At 35.7% G+C, this 16,223-nt stretch overlaps 1 protein-coding gene across 2 annotated transcripts in view; it reads right to left on the minus strand.

Moving 5' to 3' along the window:
• Positions 1–6,595: 6,595 nt before the first annotated feature.
• kctd16b (potassium channel tetramerization domain containing 16b) overlaps positions 6,596–16,223 on the minus strand; it is a 95,626-nt gene continuing 85,998 nt past the window's right edge. The window contains exon 2 of one of the 2 annotated variants that reach the window (XM_042009039.1): positions 6,596–10,292. In XM_042009039.1, the coding sequence (XP_041864973.1) occupies positions 9,829–10,292 (464 nt within the window). In that variant the 3' untranslated portion in view covers positions 6,596–9,828. The remainder of the gene's footprint in view (positions 10,293–16,223) is intronic. The other variant, XM_042009040.1, reaches the window with a different exon arrangement.

Genomic DNA, 16,223 nt, shown 5'->3' on the forward strand with positions numbered 1-16,223 from the left:
ATGCATAAACAGCAAAACTTTCTAAAATGGAAGAAGTCTCTGTGAAGACTAAGGCATTTTGACAGTTTTGTATAAATGAGGACAGAAGTGTTTCTCAGGCCTGTTTTGTACACATTTTCCATTATTCAGTGCTGTAGCACAGGTTAATAATAGTAAATGATTCAACAAATAATTAAATATCTAATTTTATTAATCGTTTATAAGAACTGTAACCCTAATTTATCATTTATAAAATTATTTAATATAAATAAATGAATAAAAAGGGACGTGGGGTGGGAGGCAACACCTGAGGCCTTACAAGATAATAACTGTTAAATCAGTCTTCATGGTAGTTTTTGGCCAACATGTGTCAGATTTGTGTGGCACCACAGAACAAGAAGTGGATTCAGGAACTGATCAGTAATGATGAGATGTACTGTGCTGAAGCTTCACAGCATGCATTGAGTAATCCAGAAAGTACTCCTAAAATGTGCATATTGAGGCTTGAAACAGATGTTACTGATTACATCTGAAGCTTCATTGACCAGCTGTACTACATAACTGGTTCAGGAAGTGGTTCAAATCCTGGTGTGTGCCTCTTCTGTGCCATGTGAAAGGGGGAGCCCACAGAATATGCTGGAGAAATTTTATCTGGAGAAAAATACACACTAGTTATACAGATAGTGACATGGAACATAGGGGCAGCATATATTTCATACACCATGAAAAGTAGATTTATTTAATTCAATTAAAGTATGCAGAAACCCCATCATGTCAACTTAACAGCTTAATACACTACCAGTCAAAAGTTTAAGACTGGATACAATGGAAAACTGTGTGCAAACTTTTGACTAGTAGTGTATATTTAATCAATCTGTCCAGTAGATGGCTCTGTAGAGCAAACGAAGACTCAAGAAGGTTTGCACATGAGTGAACCAATTTGATGAAAAGCTTCAATGCTTCATAAGATTTCACTACATGTTACACCATAAAAAAGACAAAAAAAGACAAAGAAGACAAAGTTCTGCTTTTGTGAAAAGATAAAACAAAAGAACAAGAAATGTTAAAAGCAATTATGATTGGCCAGTGCAGCTATTGCTGTTGTTCTTCTTCTGTGTTGCGTCATTATTTACTGATTTTCACAATTTTCCCTCATGACATTTGTTGTTGCCACCACAATTCCAGCTCCAGTTAACTTTAAACCGATCAGCACACAATGTATGTGTTGTTTTATCTCTGCTGGCTACACTTTAGCTGCATGCTAGCATGTTTCATTTTACTGTATATCAAAAGCATTGGGATGAGACATCCCAGTGCTGTAAATTATGCATTTGGGGTGAAATGGAGTGAAGGTTCTGGGATCTTTCAAGTTCTGGGATTTGGTGGGTCTGAATAGTCCTTATATTGGCATTTATGCTGCATGTAGCCGGTTTCTTTTAGAATCCAAAACATTTTGATAAATGTGCAGTTCATGTCTATACCAGCAAGCTGAGGGACTGAAAATGAAGGCTGAACTGATTTTAAATAAAAGACAGGCAAACAGTGTACCTCCTGCTAGTGGCAAAGTGGCTGTGGAGCCAGTAAGGTGAACGGTGCAGGGATTATAACCTGGCTGAGGTCCATACATCAGGGGTGAAGCCCTGGAGAGTCAGGCTCCTTTTCCAATGGAAAAACAATGTTTTGGCTTCTTGCAGCTTCACACAGATATAAAGTGCAAAGCCTTCTGGGACTTGATGGCCCACCTCCAGTTTCTTTGTTTAAGGGCATGCGATGAGGCTTCAGGAATCCCACGCAGGACCCTCACTGTCTCATATGCATAGTCTGCCATAGCAGGAGATTGCATGATTCATATTTCAATATTTGCTAATCTGCTGAATTTAGTCTTTTTTAATGTTAAAAATAAATAGAATTACATTTTAGAATGAATATGGCATCCAGTAGCTATGTATAATAGATTCTTCTAATTTGTCTTTAATTTCCAAAGAGCACAGGGACTCTTAACAAACAGGTATTTTATATAAAGAAGAGTGAAAAAGTGACACTAGAATGACACCAAAGCAGAATAATCCAAGGTCTAGACAGTCTGAGCAACATTGGGCCTGTCCCTCTGTGTCTTTATCCAATATGACATCCTGTAGAGCACTCATTTTAATTATTTTAGTCACATTCTGAGTTTATGATGTGTTCAAAGTAGAAAAGAAAGAAAAAAAGAAAGAAACAAACAAAAGAAATCAGTAAAGAGGGCCAAAACTGCTAATTAAAAAAATACAGAAATATAAGAATGGCCCAAAAAACAATTGATATCCAGATAACTTATACAATAAATAATAAAAATAATTTGTCTATTAAGAAACTTATAGAATTTGAAAAAAATGCATTTTCTAATGGCATTTTAAAGAGTTTAATGTAACTTTGTATTAATCCTCATTTTTTATTTCAGCCCTCATATGTTTTTATGCCTATATTGACTTCTGTATATGTAAAACATAAAAAAGGCTAAATTCAGCAGACAAGCAAATACTGAAACATGAACCATGCAATTTTTTTGCTATGGGAAACTATACACACACACACAGACATATATATATATATATATACACTACTGTTCAAAAGTTTGGGGTCACTTCCCTATTGAATCCCATGGCAAAGTGACCCCAAACTTTTGAACAGTAGTGTATATATATATATATATATATAGTGTATATAGTGTATATATAAATGACCAAAATAAGGTCACTTCTGACGGCAAAGGACCAAGATGCTGATGTTGTCTAAATGCAAACTTAAGGTTTCAAAACTGATAAGGCTACGATGGCTTCATCCACTTTATATTTAGTTATATAACCAGTGATGAGTGGAGAACATAAAAGTGTGACTCCAAGGCAGCAGAATATGTGGAGAATTCAAAAGATCTTTTTAGCTTAGCTGATATTTGCAGTGAAGCAAAATATTACAACAGTGGTGAGCTTGATCCATGTTTTTTAGGTAAAAGGTCAAGGTTGTAAACTTTGCAAGATTATTTTATTATTTTTTTGGTATATGTACATTTATATATTTTTTTATTTTTAAGAGCATAATATAAAGCCTCATATTACTGGACTCACCCTAACCAGCTGTCATGAAGTACTGTAGACAGCAGTGGAAAGCAGTGTGCATACTGCGTTTATGGGTAGTGTGGGTATTTATTTTTTACATTAATAATAGTAAAATGCCTCATTACATATGACAACCAATAACTGATGTATTGCTTTATTATTTTTTTTCATTAGAAAATTAGGAAAACCTGATGAAACTTGTTCTTTCTTTTAGTGCACCATTCTCATTGTTTTTCTCGTTTCCAGTAGACGTCACCCCAGGCCCATAAAGATGCAGCACACTATTTAATTAACTTCTCATCATTTATACAAGTTGTCTGCTTATTGTTAAAAAAACTTACTTTAGTGTTTTAGCTGCCAACTTTTCCCTGTGATTACCTCACCGTGTCTTATCTTTGGTCTTTGAGGTGGTAACTGTCAGATTATTGGTTACCACTTTTATCTGAACTTTTCATAGATTATTCAACTTACATAGTTTCTTGTCCTTCCAGATGTTTTATCATGTTTGAATGCATTAAAAACAGGCTGACAGGAAGCTTATATGCCATGGGGACTTACAATTTTATTTTTATTCAATTATTTCTGAGACTGTCCGAGTTAATAACAATATCATGAATAGGAAACAGTGGTTTCTAATTGATGCAATTATGACTGTAAAGTTATTTCACATTATTAAACTCTGGAGTTCCACCTTCAGTATCCAAAACATGAGGACTACGGCCACAACAACCAATCAGTTGGCCTTGTTTTCTTTTTCCATAATATTGGTTTATCACAGACAAAGCTCTACATACAGGTAACAGATGGACAACAAAGTCAACATCAGGAGAACATAGGGGTGGTAGAATGAGTTTTTCAGTTTTGAAACCTGGTCTTGCTTTCTGTTTAAGATTTTGTTTCACCCTTAGAAACTGTCATTCTAGTCCCTCTGAGTCCTTGCTAATACCTACTGATAGGCTATTTCTAGACTCTAAAACTAATTCGATGTGAAATAAACACCAGTGGGATTTTTTTCACTAAACTATTTGGTTAGGTTTAGGAAAAGAACATGGTTTAGTTTTAAACACACTTTTTCATGCATACAAACACACATACATATCATATATGGAACATTAATGCGACACATGGGTCAATGTACAGAATGTCTTGTTTATTGGTTGTACTCATACATTTTCAAAATGACTATATGCCTTGTATCTAAAGACTCTCAGAGGAATTATACTGTCTCTAAAGGCAGACATAGAAACAGGACGTCACACCTTAAAATACAGAGCAACTCTCACCACTGATGTCAAGCTCTTGGGAATTCAGATTCAGTTTGATTAGTCATATTTCCATGTATGATCCATTAGTGGTAAGGTCCTGATGAGAGTTGCTTTGTTTTACAGGAGTTTGGTCACATTGAAGAGCTGATTTTGTAATTTATAATGTAACACACCTGTGGAGAAACAGCAACTGTTGACATAATTGTGCTTATCTTTTTTTCTCAAGTTTTCTTTTTTTTCTGTCAAATATCAATTTTTAACATAATCTTTTATCACAAGAACAGACTAAGTTAAATCTGTTATAAGTTTTATACCAACATGCTCACAATGTTTTTGTTGTTTTTTTTTTTTTACTTTTTCTTTTTTTTTCTTTGTGTGTATGTGTGTCACATCAACATACATCAAACAGTCACCCTTTGTCTCTAACAGCAAGTTTTCAGTCTGCCATGGTGTGATCAGAATAATCAGATTTTCTTTGTGGTTTTGCAGACTCCTCAAAGACAGGAGGAAAATAACAAGGGCTCCAGTTATGTACATTAGTTTTACTTGAAGGCCATGTATATAACTCCTGGACAGAAAATCAGTCACAGACTGTAAGAGGGGCACTCCAAAATAACAAAAACTTAACATCAGTTTAGTCTCTCTTCCTTTTAAAACATCACATTGGACTTAAAACAAAATTACAGCCATTCACTGAGAACATTTACATCATCTGTTGTTCATTTCAGGCCAAAAGAACTGAAAGTCATCTTGTGTGCTTTGTGGGAGAAAACTGGTCAGCTCAGTCCACAATACAACATATGTAGACATGTAGACAAACACATTATTTGTTGCTGAGCTGTGCATGTAAAGTGACTGATAAATTTATTTAATTTTTTCAAATACTTCCTTGTTTGTATATCTTTAACTTTATACATTGTGCAAAAGCAGCTGTAGTCTACTCTAGAAGGCCACCAGGTGTCTTGGTTTTTATCTTCCTATTTCTGTTCAACAGCCTCTTTGAAAATGCTTCTAGATAGATTGGAGTGATCAAGCATATGATGAATCTGCTGACTCTTTCTGAAGTAAACAAACCCAATACATTTTAAAAATGGCAAGCACAGTAAAGCAAACACGATCCACAGTATTAGCTTATGTCCCTGCCTAAACTGAGCTTTAAAAGAGCAGCATGACACTGAAAAATCACTTCACAATATGATAACAAATGCAACAGTTCTCTCTAAGACAGAGAGCTTCACCCAACATGTGAGTCATGTTTGGAGACATATTTTTCTCAGATATTTAATGTAGAAGTAACAGAAAACACATATTTTTGGGGTTAAAGGAAAAAATATTAATATAGTCTAAAATAAAGAAAAAAAAAATATTTGAAAGCAAATGGTTATCTGGCTATATTTGCAGTATTTTAACAGGTTCAGACCAAACCAACTCATTGGAAATTTATCTCCACCTCTACAAAGATTGTTTTATAGTACAGTCATGTTTTTCTGGCTTTACACTGAACCAGTTAAGTGACGTGAAATAAGAGACTGACATTAGCTCTGATGTAAATCTCAGCTTCAATTGAAAAGGTATTGAAATGAGCACTGTTAGAAATGTGTTTCTCCACTTTGTGCATGTTACATGTCCGTGCAAAGGATTTGCAGCCAGTGTTGTATTCTTTTCTGGATATTTATATGGGTAATGTTCGCCTCATTCTAGTCCTCAGTCTCGTTTTTATGAGTGACTAGAACATCATCATCAGTTGGATTTAGCACAAATGGCGAAAGATTTATCAAGAGTTTTAAGGTGTTTGTTTGAAAGGGACAACTTTGAGCTGTAAAGTCAGAATCAATGCTTCCATAAAGATGGACAGATAAATACTGCCCAGCAAATATGGATGTGGACACTTTCAAACAAGTTTTAAGTCTGTGCTTTGAACTTATTGTTGATGTTTCAAGTCCAAATTCTGAGGTACAGAGTCAAAGTAATAAAAACAATAGGTTCAACAATCACAGTTTCACAATTTCCATTTATTTAATCTGGATTTTTTTTTCTTTCTTTTCATTGTTTTGATCTTTTCTTCTACAGAGTTCCATGTTTTGGTTGTCCTCAGTTTGTTATAAATATGTATGGTCTTCCTATTGTGTCTCAGGGGTATTCTTGTATCGTTAAATATTATTTAAATATATACACTACTGTTCAAAAGTTTGGGGTCACTTCCCTATTGAATCGCATGGCAAAGTGACCCCAAACTTTTGAACGGTAGTGTATTTTGTCATTTAAGTGTGCTTAAGCCGAGAGACTCCTCAGCATTTTGTTATGCTTCTGTAATTACAAGAAAGATCTTGAATCTCGTTGTGAGGCTAGCATTTTCTCTCCAATTTACAGTTTTGATTTAGCCGAATTGCAGAAATCTATGAAAAGTCTTTCATATAATGCCCAGTGTTGGATGTATAGTTTAGCTTTACAGTTTACAATATTTTTCGGGTCAAAATTTAAATTGGATACTTTAGGATTTAAGGCCTTTAAGCTCTGATTGGCTGTGATTAGGCTTGCCATCAGTGGCTGCTTCAGCAGTACTGTGACACAAATGTGTTGTCCATTTATGACTGTTATCTCAAAAAAATCACAGATATGCATATGAAATATGTGTGTGTTGTATTTACTTTCATCTCTGATGGCCTCATAAGAAATCATAAAACAAGACAGGGCTTAAGACACTAGCATAGAACTACTGGGTAGCAGCAATGCCTCAAGGATTTGCATCTTATATACACAGAATATAATACATGTTTCTGTTTGATTTTTGCTGTTTATTTACATATGATATGTAGATTTGATTAACGTAATTGAGTTTCAACTAATATGACACATGACTTAAAAGTGAAAATGTAATATGCCAACCATTTAGAAAAATAAGTATTGTCACGAGGAAAACAGTTGGTTTATATCTAGCACCTAAAGCAACCATTTCATTCTACACCATAACAAACCATAATAGACAATTGGATTTTAATGAATTTAACTGTCTATTAAAATATTTTAAAGAAAATACATTATGGACAACATAAGGGCTTTTGATAATATATTAGACTAAAGGTTTTTGGATAGAAAAATAACTATAATAAAATTGTTTAATCATCCTTTTTATTCACATATGGATTTGTTAAATAGATGGTTCTTTGAATAATATATGCAGATTTCCTTCTTATATGGGTGTGCTTATAAATTTAACTTGGCAAAAACCTGTGGTTGTTTAAAAACTGTACTTTTCTGTATTTTTAGTCATATTTTTTTTAATTACAAAGGGAATTTTCTATTTTAGCACAAGTATATTTGAAGTTATATACACATGCTGCGGTTTTTACCTGAAGTTGGGTTCAAAGTACACATAACTGAAAGCAGAGAAAGTTACCAGTCTTCCAACTTCTAACAGCACCTACATCATCTGCACTTTGTCTACAGTGCTTGTAGTATTACCTTCCATTGCTTTTGCAAGAGTTCATTTTTTTTCTATTTTTAATTTTTGTTTGTTTTGCTGTTGAAATATTTTGTTTTTTTTGTTTTTTTTATTTTCTATAACAGTTTTAGGTGGCTTGTTAAATTCTTCTCTATGAAAAAAAACATTTGCTTTACCTTTGTAACTTTTTAATCGTCACTCCCTAAAGTACAGTATGTGGGATTTAATGACACCTAGTGGCAAAGATGTATAATGCATCTAAATGAATGCAGTTATTAACCAAGTGTATTGTGAATGGTTTCTTCTAAGGTATTGGAACCGAAATTCTAATTTTTATTGGGATTTACATGAATGAAAATAGATTTATAAATATTTAATATATCTGGCAATACATTGCCTTTACTGTTAAACAAGGGAACAATTAAAGTATCTAATTTGGCAACAATGTCTTTTTTAAATGTTCCCTATCATGAAAAGGAATTTGTTATGATTCATATATCAGTGGTTTTGTTTTGTATTTTTGCTATTATAACATTTTAATTTGCACCATGGAATAATTTGAAACTCTTTTGTCACTGATATATTTTACAGCAATCACCTCAAAGTAATAACAATTTACCTACTGAGAAAATAAAACTGTGTACTTAAAGTGTGCTCCCATAAAATATGTTTTCCACCTTAGTTTCTGCACCCACAGTGTAAAACATCACTTTGACTCTGACAAATAAATTACACAATATATAAACATATGTGGATACTGCCTAATTCACTAAATACATAAACTTGTCTTCTTTGGCAAGCCACGTGCTTTATTAGTAACTGTAAACAAGAACTACATAAATCAGCTCTATCACCAGACCCATGATCAGTAACTATGGATTAGTTGGCCAATGTTAAGTACAGAAAGCATCCGTCTGTGCTGACAGCAAATGCAACAATCCTGCCTCATTTTGACTTAAATGACCTTTTTACTGATCACAATGTGAGCTTGTATGTGTGAAAGAATGTTGGTGAGAGTTCTGTTAAGGTGAATAGGAGAAAATGTTGATGATTTTCAGCGGATAAAAGGGTGTATGCATCTTTGTGCTTTATCTTTGTCAAAGTTTATTGAGCCCACTCATTTCCCTATAGTTTGACAATTTCTTTAAGCGAAACCTCACACCTGGGTGTTGCTCCATATCTAGTCAGCAGAATAAAAATCAAAGCTATGCACAGCAGTTTGACACTCACGGGCCACATTTTCAACATAAGCAAAAGCTGACAAATGGAATTAATAGAGATGTCCCGGAAATGATACTTTGTCCTGCCTCAGAAGTTGTCATTTTACCAAAAAGTAGAATAATCAACCCAGCTGTTTATGCCTCAGTGGCAGGAGAGATCTCTGAGTGTAGTTATGGTGAGAGCACTGTTGGAACTGCATGAATTATTAATGGGTCCTGATGCAGATTCATCTGTAACCTCCAAGCCACCTGGGCGCAAACACACACACACACACACACACACACACACACACACACACACACACACACAAACACACATACGAACACACATTCACATAATAAATATATATTTTCCTTTTTGGACACAAAATGTGGCATGTGTAAGGTTTTTCTCATTGAGGTGATGGCAGTCCATTAGCCATCAGCAACAAGAAGTGCAGTCATCGACATGCCTTCAGTTGATTGATCAGTTAGCCCACTTGCATTGGTCCAATGGGATAAATTATTCAAAGCTCTGAAGCATTCAGCATATTACAGCACATACTTACAGATTGCAGTAGGTCTAAACTACACACACACACACACACACACACACACACACACACACATACTACATAAACCAGTAGGAGAATTATCAGTGTTTATATGATTATTTCTAGCTTCTGTGAAGACATTCAGCTTCCTGGCATGAGTTTTCTCCAAGAAACATGACTTTGTTGCAAAAGTCACACTAAAAACAAAAACGAAAACAAACAAACAAAAAAGGAAAACACATAAATTCATCCTTGGCCTTGTTTTTGCTCCATCCTTCCTTCTAATTTCCATGCTCAAAGCCGGTATTTTCTCAGCAGGTCGGCCTGCCACATGTACTTCCTCTCAGGAAATCTCTCTGGGATCTTGATCTTTCGGAAGTCTTGAATGCATTTTTCTAGCTCCTCCTCAACTGTTAGCTTCTCTTTTACAGGCCTTTTCTTGCACATGCTAGTGTCGCGGGAGCTGGCCGTAAGAGTGCGCAGCAAGTCACTCTTCCGTCGCTGATCAGACTGTTGGAGCATGGGAACCGGGCCCTTTTTTGGTGGCCTGTCCAGTGTTTGGACCTTGGCATGGGGGTGTGACTGACGGCTTACTGGACCACAGATCACTGTTCCCTGCGGAGAGCTGGCCTCTGAATGGCTCTCTGAGCTGGAGGTGGAGAGCTCGTTGAAAGAGGTGCCGCTCTCGCCTTCACCATCACCCTTGTGATTCTTGCAGCAGCAATCACATGGAGGGGAGGACCAACGTGATGGACCACCTGGGGAGAGAGAGACAAGCAGGGAGTTAATTTTAGATTCTACGCAGAGCTCCATTTTCTACCTTTTCTTTAATTTTCCAGTCATTGTGAAAAAGAAAACTTGAAGGCAGCACAAAGAGAAGCACAAATTAACCAGACAGGAGAACAGAGGCAAAATAAGAAGCACTTAAAGAAAGACAAAAAGAGAAAGTCACTCATAGCCAAGTGGCTATCATCTAGAACAAAGTGACATGACATTAGGAATAACTGGCTTGCCTCCAGCCTAATCATAAAGGTGAGCTGGGTGAGTGTGTGACAAGCCTGCATTGTTCAGAGAACAACCCTCATACATCCATACTGTCACATGAGACAATTGGAAGAGCTGAAACCTTTTGGAAAAGGACAGTGGGAGTTCAGCTTTACACTCTGCACATAAATTTACAAAAAAAAAAAAAACAAAAAAAAAAAAAAAAACACCAGATGCAATTATGTCTGAATGTAATAGAAGGGAGGTCAAAGCAGAGTTTCTCTAGCATTTTAAAATATTTTCAGCAATAATATTATGAGGGTTTTATCTATAATGCATTTAAAAGCTCATTCAAGATATATTTTAATGCTTTGTGCCTCCATGCCAGTGAGACTGCAGTGTTTCATGCCTATAAGCTTTGCTATAAGATTTAAAGCTGGATTATAAAGGTTTTCTGTGGTGAATCTGTTGGGGCAAACAAACCAGCAGAAAAAGGCACACTTAAAAAAAATCCTGCTGTGGAACTTTATTGATCCACGGACTTTACAGTCAAAGATTAAACAGATGACCCGAGGATTTGGTGGTTCTCAGTGTGGAATATATAACTGCTAGTAAATCATTGATTGGAGTGGTGGAGTTTAAGTCCACTTAAGAAATAATATCTCTGAGAAACACACTTGATCCACAAATCTGTCAATGAAGCAATTCGCAACCATGTCCCAACTCAGAGCACAATGTATCACGCTATAACCTGAGGATCAACTACTGCTGTGGGAGTCTTTGATTTTTGACTGTGAGACTGCACTCTTTTCCCCAAAACCAACTCTAACATATCAGCTCCTGCAGGCATTTGGAGCCTACATCCTCATCTTTGGCTGGCAATTGACAGTTGCCAGACATCTCCTATAATCCTTATCCCAGTCTGCTTCCCACACTCAGTTTAGATGAGCTTTTAAATACTAAAACAGTGGCCTTTGGAATTAACCAAACTGGTGGGGTTGATTTCTAGATTTGTGGATAAAAAAAGTCTACACTGAGTCAGGTTTGATTTAAGATGGTAAAAGTCATAGTACATGATTGTTTTTTTTAGCTTTTATGTTTATTCCAGTTTATTTGCTGCTGTTTTGGGCTTTTTTGATTTACTCCTTTTAGTTTTACCTTTTGCCCTTTATACTCTTCGTTTAGCATCTGTCAAACATGTCTTTGTTATTCAGTCAGCATCAGATTTATCTGTGTTGATTGCTCTCTTGTTGCTGGGACATATAAGTTGTGGGAAATTATGAGACAGCCCGAATATATTTCTTTACATGAAATTTAGAGCCTTTAATAATGCTTTCTTCAAACGAGGTAAATATTATGAAGAATAAGTCTGAAAAAGTTAAGTTTTTTCTTTAGTCCACGGCATGTGGTACATAGTACTATAAGACAAATGCTTAGCAGTGTTTATGTGTGACTGGAGCTGAGAATGGGCAATTATTGTCAGGAGAGATGAATTTACACAAATTTAATTTTCCCTAAAATCTCTAGCTCTAATAATCTTACATCTATGTTACATAATAGTAGGATTTTACATGAAGTTTTCAGTTTATTGAGATTTGTATCATTTGCTACTTTTATAAATACCTCAAATCTTATAGAACTTGATTATTTTTTTCAGCTTGTCATGTTACAAATATCTTGGCTTTTCTTAAAAGAAAAGAAATTTAAACAAATAAATCTGTGAATTTGATTAGTTGATGCACAAATTAATTTAAAAACATGTGTTAATGACATCACAAAACTTTCCTCAACTCTCAACTCAACTTTATTTATAAAGCCCTTTAAAACAACTACAGCTGAAACAAAGTGCAGTACATAAATGTCGAATAACACAAAAAACACGAGAATCAACAGGGAAATAAATAATATAGTAAAATAATTATTCATTGTTTTTAAAACAGTTTAAAAACAAGAAGCAATTTTAAAAGAATTAAAAACAATTAAAACCCATAAATAAAACAAAGCATAGCACACTAATACAGGAACATGCTCATACTGGGCTGAAAGCCAAAGAATAAAAATGGGTTTTAAGATGAGTTTTAAAAATGGACAATGAGCTTAAAACTCTGCTTTCCAGACAAGTTTGATAGCACAGTAACATTTATTATGAGCATTTCTGAAGCAGTTGCATATACTTTTACATCTGCCACGTGATGTTGCAGCTGAGTTTCACTTTACAAACAGACATAAATACACAGGCCATTTTTAATGCTCACCATGGCTGATTCAACAAAGAAACACAAGAACACATTATGGAGGAAGAGAGGAAAAAAGAAAATCTGTGAAAGTTCTGTAGTGCATCTTTAAAGTGTTGCCTTCAGGAACAAACTCACTTGTATCCTAAGAAACATTTACTTGGAAAACAAGTTGATGTAATCGTGCAACACTTAAAACCCTTTTCTTTTTTAACATGTTAAAGTGCTTCCTGTTAACCTCTAAAATGTTTCCTTTGAAATTCTGTGAACTGAAGTGGTACAGATTGACTCTCCGCCGAGGCGGAGGTTGTGTTTTCAGCCGCATATGTCTGTTTGTTAGCAACATGACTCAAAAAGTTAAGGACAGATTTTGATCAAATTTTCAGGAAATCTCCAAAATGCAATAAGGAGCAAGTGATTACATTTTGGGGGTGATCTGGATGACTGCCTGGATCCAGGAATTTTTTTGAGGATTCTTTACTGTTGGGAGATGGGGATAAATTTGAAATTACAGTTTCTAATTCAACAGATAATGCCCAGAATCATTGGCAAAAAAAAACACCATGGTAGATGCTATAATACAACATTGTTTCACCCAGATTATGTTGATATTCTAGATTGGGTCTTTTGGTATTTTTCTCAGGTGAGTGACCCTATTATTGGAGGTTACAATACTGCTGAGCGGAAGCAGTTGCCCAGCCTGACATCTGTGCGATCACACACTAACCTGAAAGACTCAGGAAGTGGAGCAGGCCCACATATCACCACAGGAAGCAGCCATTTATTTTTTATACTAACCTCTTGAATAATTGAGGGGGTATCTGTTGCTGATGGACTCCTCTGTGTTTAGTGAGGAGAGAAATCAAAACCATTGAGGCAAGCACAACGATGCCTCACCCTACTCTCCGCTTTTGAGACCCACCTCTCTCCAACTACATTTCCACACATTTGCTAATAAGCACTTAGTTTTCCATGCATCTTACGTTCATCAAGTTCAAAAGTACTGTACAATTGTTTCTTGTCATGTGCTCCTGAGCAGTTTACTTCAAACAAGATTATAAATAACCTGCTTAAACAAAAGTCTGTCTGCATTTAATTCCCTTTATCCTCAGCAGCATATTTGGCTTGTTCATGTAGAGACAGCACAATAAACCAACATTTTCTTCCACGCAGTTTCCTTACTAAACAGCTACCACACATCATAACTACATTTATGTGTGTTTATAAATAGTAGATCTGTTTTGTGGACAGCTTGACACCAACTTCATATCACATGCTCATACACACACCCTGCTGCCTTCAGCATACGAAGTAAACCTCACCCTTCAAAGGTATTGACAGAAATGGAACGCCACTCCCTTTTTCATCCATACCAGCTCTGGATCTCTTTAATTACCGCTGGCATTTACACTTCTGAGCTTCTACATGCACTGATTCCCAGTCAGGGGCCCAATGCTCCTCACGAGGGGGACCAAAGATCACAAGGGGATATAGAAGTCTTTGACTGACCTGAATTCTGAGGTTGAGACAGTAAATGGATACAGGGTCCTAATTCAAGAAGAACATCGTGGAAAAACATGTAGGTTTTTTGTAGATAAAAGAAAAACTATTACGATACACTGAGAAAACAATTGAAATGTCTTCTGCAGCCCCACACTTACTTGCAAATGTATACTAAGAAAGATGCACTCATACAGTTTCAAGATGCAATCGCTAATCACTTCATTTTTGTGGCTTGAAGGAATAGTGGGACCCTTGATTGATGAGGTGCACACTCATTACTGGTGGTTTGAAAAATGGACCCAGACTCTGGACAACAGTTTGAAGACAATCTGCTTGTCCACACAAAATCAACACAATGTGTATCTCTTTTATAATAAATGTCTTAAACAGCCTTGTCAAATGCTTAAAGAGTGTACCCGGCTTTGCGTCTGTACGTTTGATAGATGATTTTCTGATGAAACTTTGACATTAAGTAATTATAATCACCTTGTCGTAGTTCTTCATCCTGTAAGCTGTGACAGTAGTACGCTACTTTAATTTGCAGGCAGTGTGAGTGGTTATTAGCTTTGCTAGCTTTAAGAAATATACACCAAGAAGGGGTTTTGATTTATTATTTTGACCTGTTCCTTTACATGTCAAACCTTGAGCCCCATGACAAATTAGTAGGAAAAAAAAGAACACTTCTTGTTGGAACTGTGAAAAGCAAGGACTAAGATCTGTAGCATTAGTGAATGGTTCCTCCATAATTTTCACACTGATACTGTAATTATGTTCCCAAAAGGATATTTCAGAATGCAGTGTTGATGAGTTGAAGCACACCAAGTCATGGTAGTTGTAAAACCATTTCTTCTTGCTAACTGAAGTAAAAAGTGTAAATGTGTAGACTAGCATGTACTTATTAGTGCCCACACTCTGAAGTTATAATTTCATGCTAATTAAGGTGATAATTAAACTGATGTTTATGCTATTTTTCATTTAATTTTCTTATGCATGAATTCATTTCTCTTTAAAGCTGCTTTTTCTATCAATACTGTTGCCTATACAAGATTCATTTACCTGCATGAAAACACAAAAAAAACTGATTGAGGCCTAAGGTGAGGCTGAATTCATTTATGACAGGAAACATTGAAAAAAGACCTCTAATTTTATTTTCACAACAATGCATTATTTTTTCACAGCTAGCTTAAGTGACATTTAAGGGTCACGATACATTTGCTTCAGACTTTGTGACTCAAACAAGCCTTGTCCAATTTTCCCATGCAGAGATGAATGATGCATTTTGACAGTGTGTTGTGGAGCATCAAATTTGACGCTGATGGAGGTGCCATCATTAAAGGTCAAGGTATCAGAAAAGCTACACAAATTATTAGATTTGAACCCTTTAGGCACTGGAGTCTTTTTATTTTTTTAAAGGAATCCTGTAAATGAGGAAAAAATATTGAATATGAGCCAGAGTTTATGATGGCAGGACTTATTGTGATGCATTTCTTCATTGTTCAAATACGCCCAACCATCATCATGGATATTAATAGCACTATTTGGACTTATGCTGCTCTTCCAGAATTTTTAGTGCTTCGTTTTCCACATCCAGAAACTTGTCTAAATATTTAAAGTCGGGCTTATTAAGGTAAAGACTTACTGTGTGTCATCTCCCACATGTGCTGCTTCAGGTATTTATTGATATAATGGAAGGACTCACCACAATTTTCAACAAAAGCAACTTCACTGTTCCTAGATGACTCATCGTCATTCTCAGGAGGCAAATATTCTCCTCCAGAATCAGAGATGGCTAATAGCTGAGAAAGTCCTTCATCAACAGTGATATCGAACGTGCATTTCGATATGTTGCATGGTTTCTCTGTAATCCATTCTGCATCACCAGCTATGAGGGCTTCCTCATTACCTCTGCATGGTGTCTTTCAAACACAATTTCTTCGTAAACTTTGAATAGACCCTCTCCCTTTCCTC

Source organism: Melanotaenia boesemani, chromosome 15 (genome assembly GCF_017639745.1).
Source record: "Melanotaenia boesemani isolate fMelBoe1 chromosome 15, fMelBoe1.pri, whole genome shotgun sequence".
Taxonomy (NCBI): domain Eukaryota; kingdom Metazoa; phylum Chordata; class Actinopteri; order Atheriniformes; family Melanotaeniidae; genus Melanotaenia; species Melanotaenia boesemani.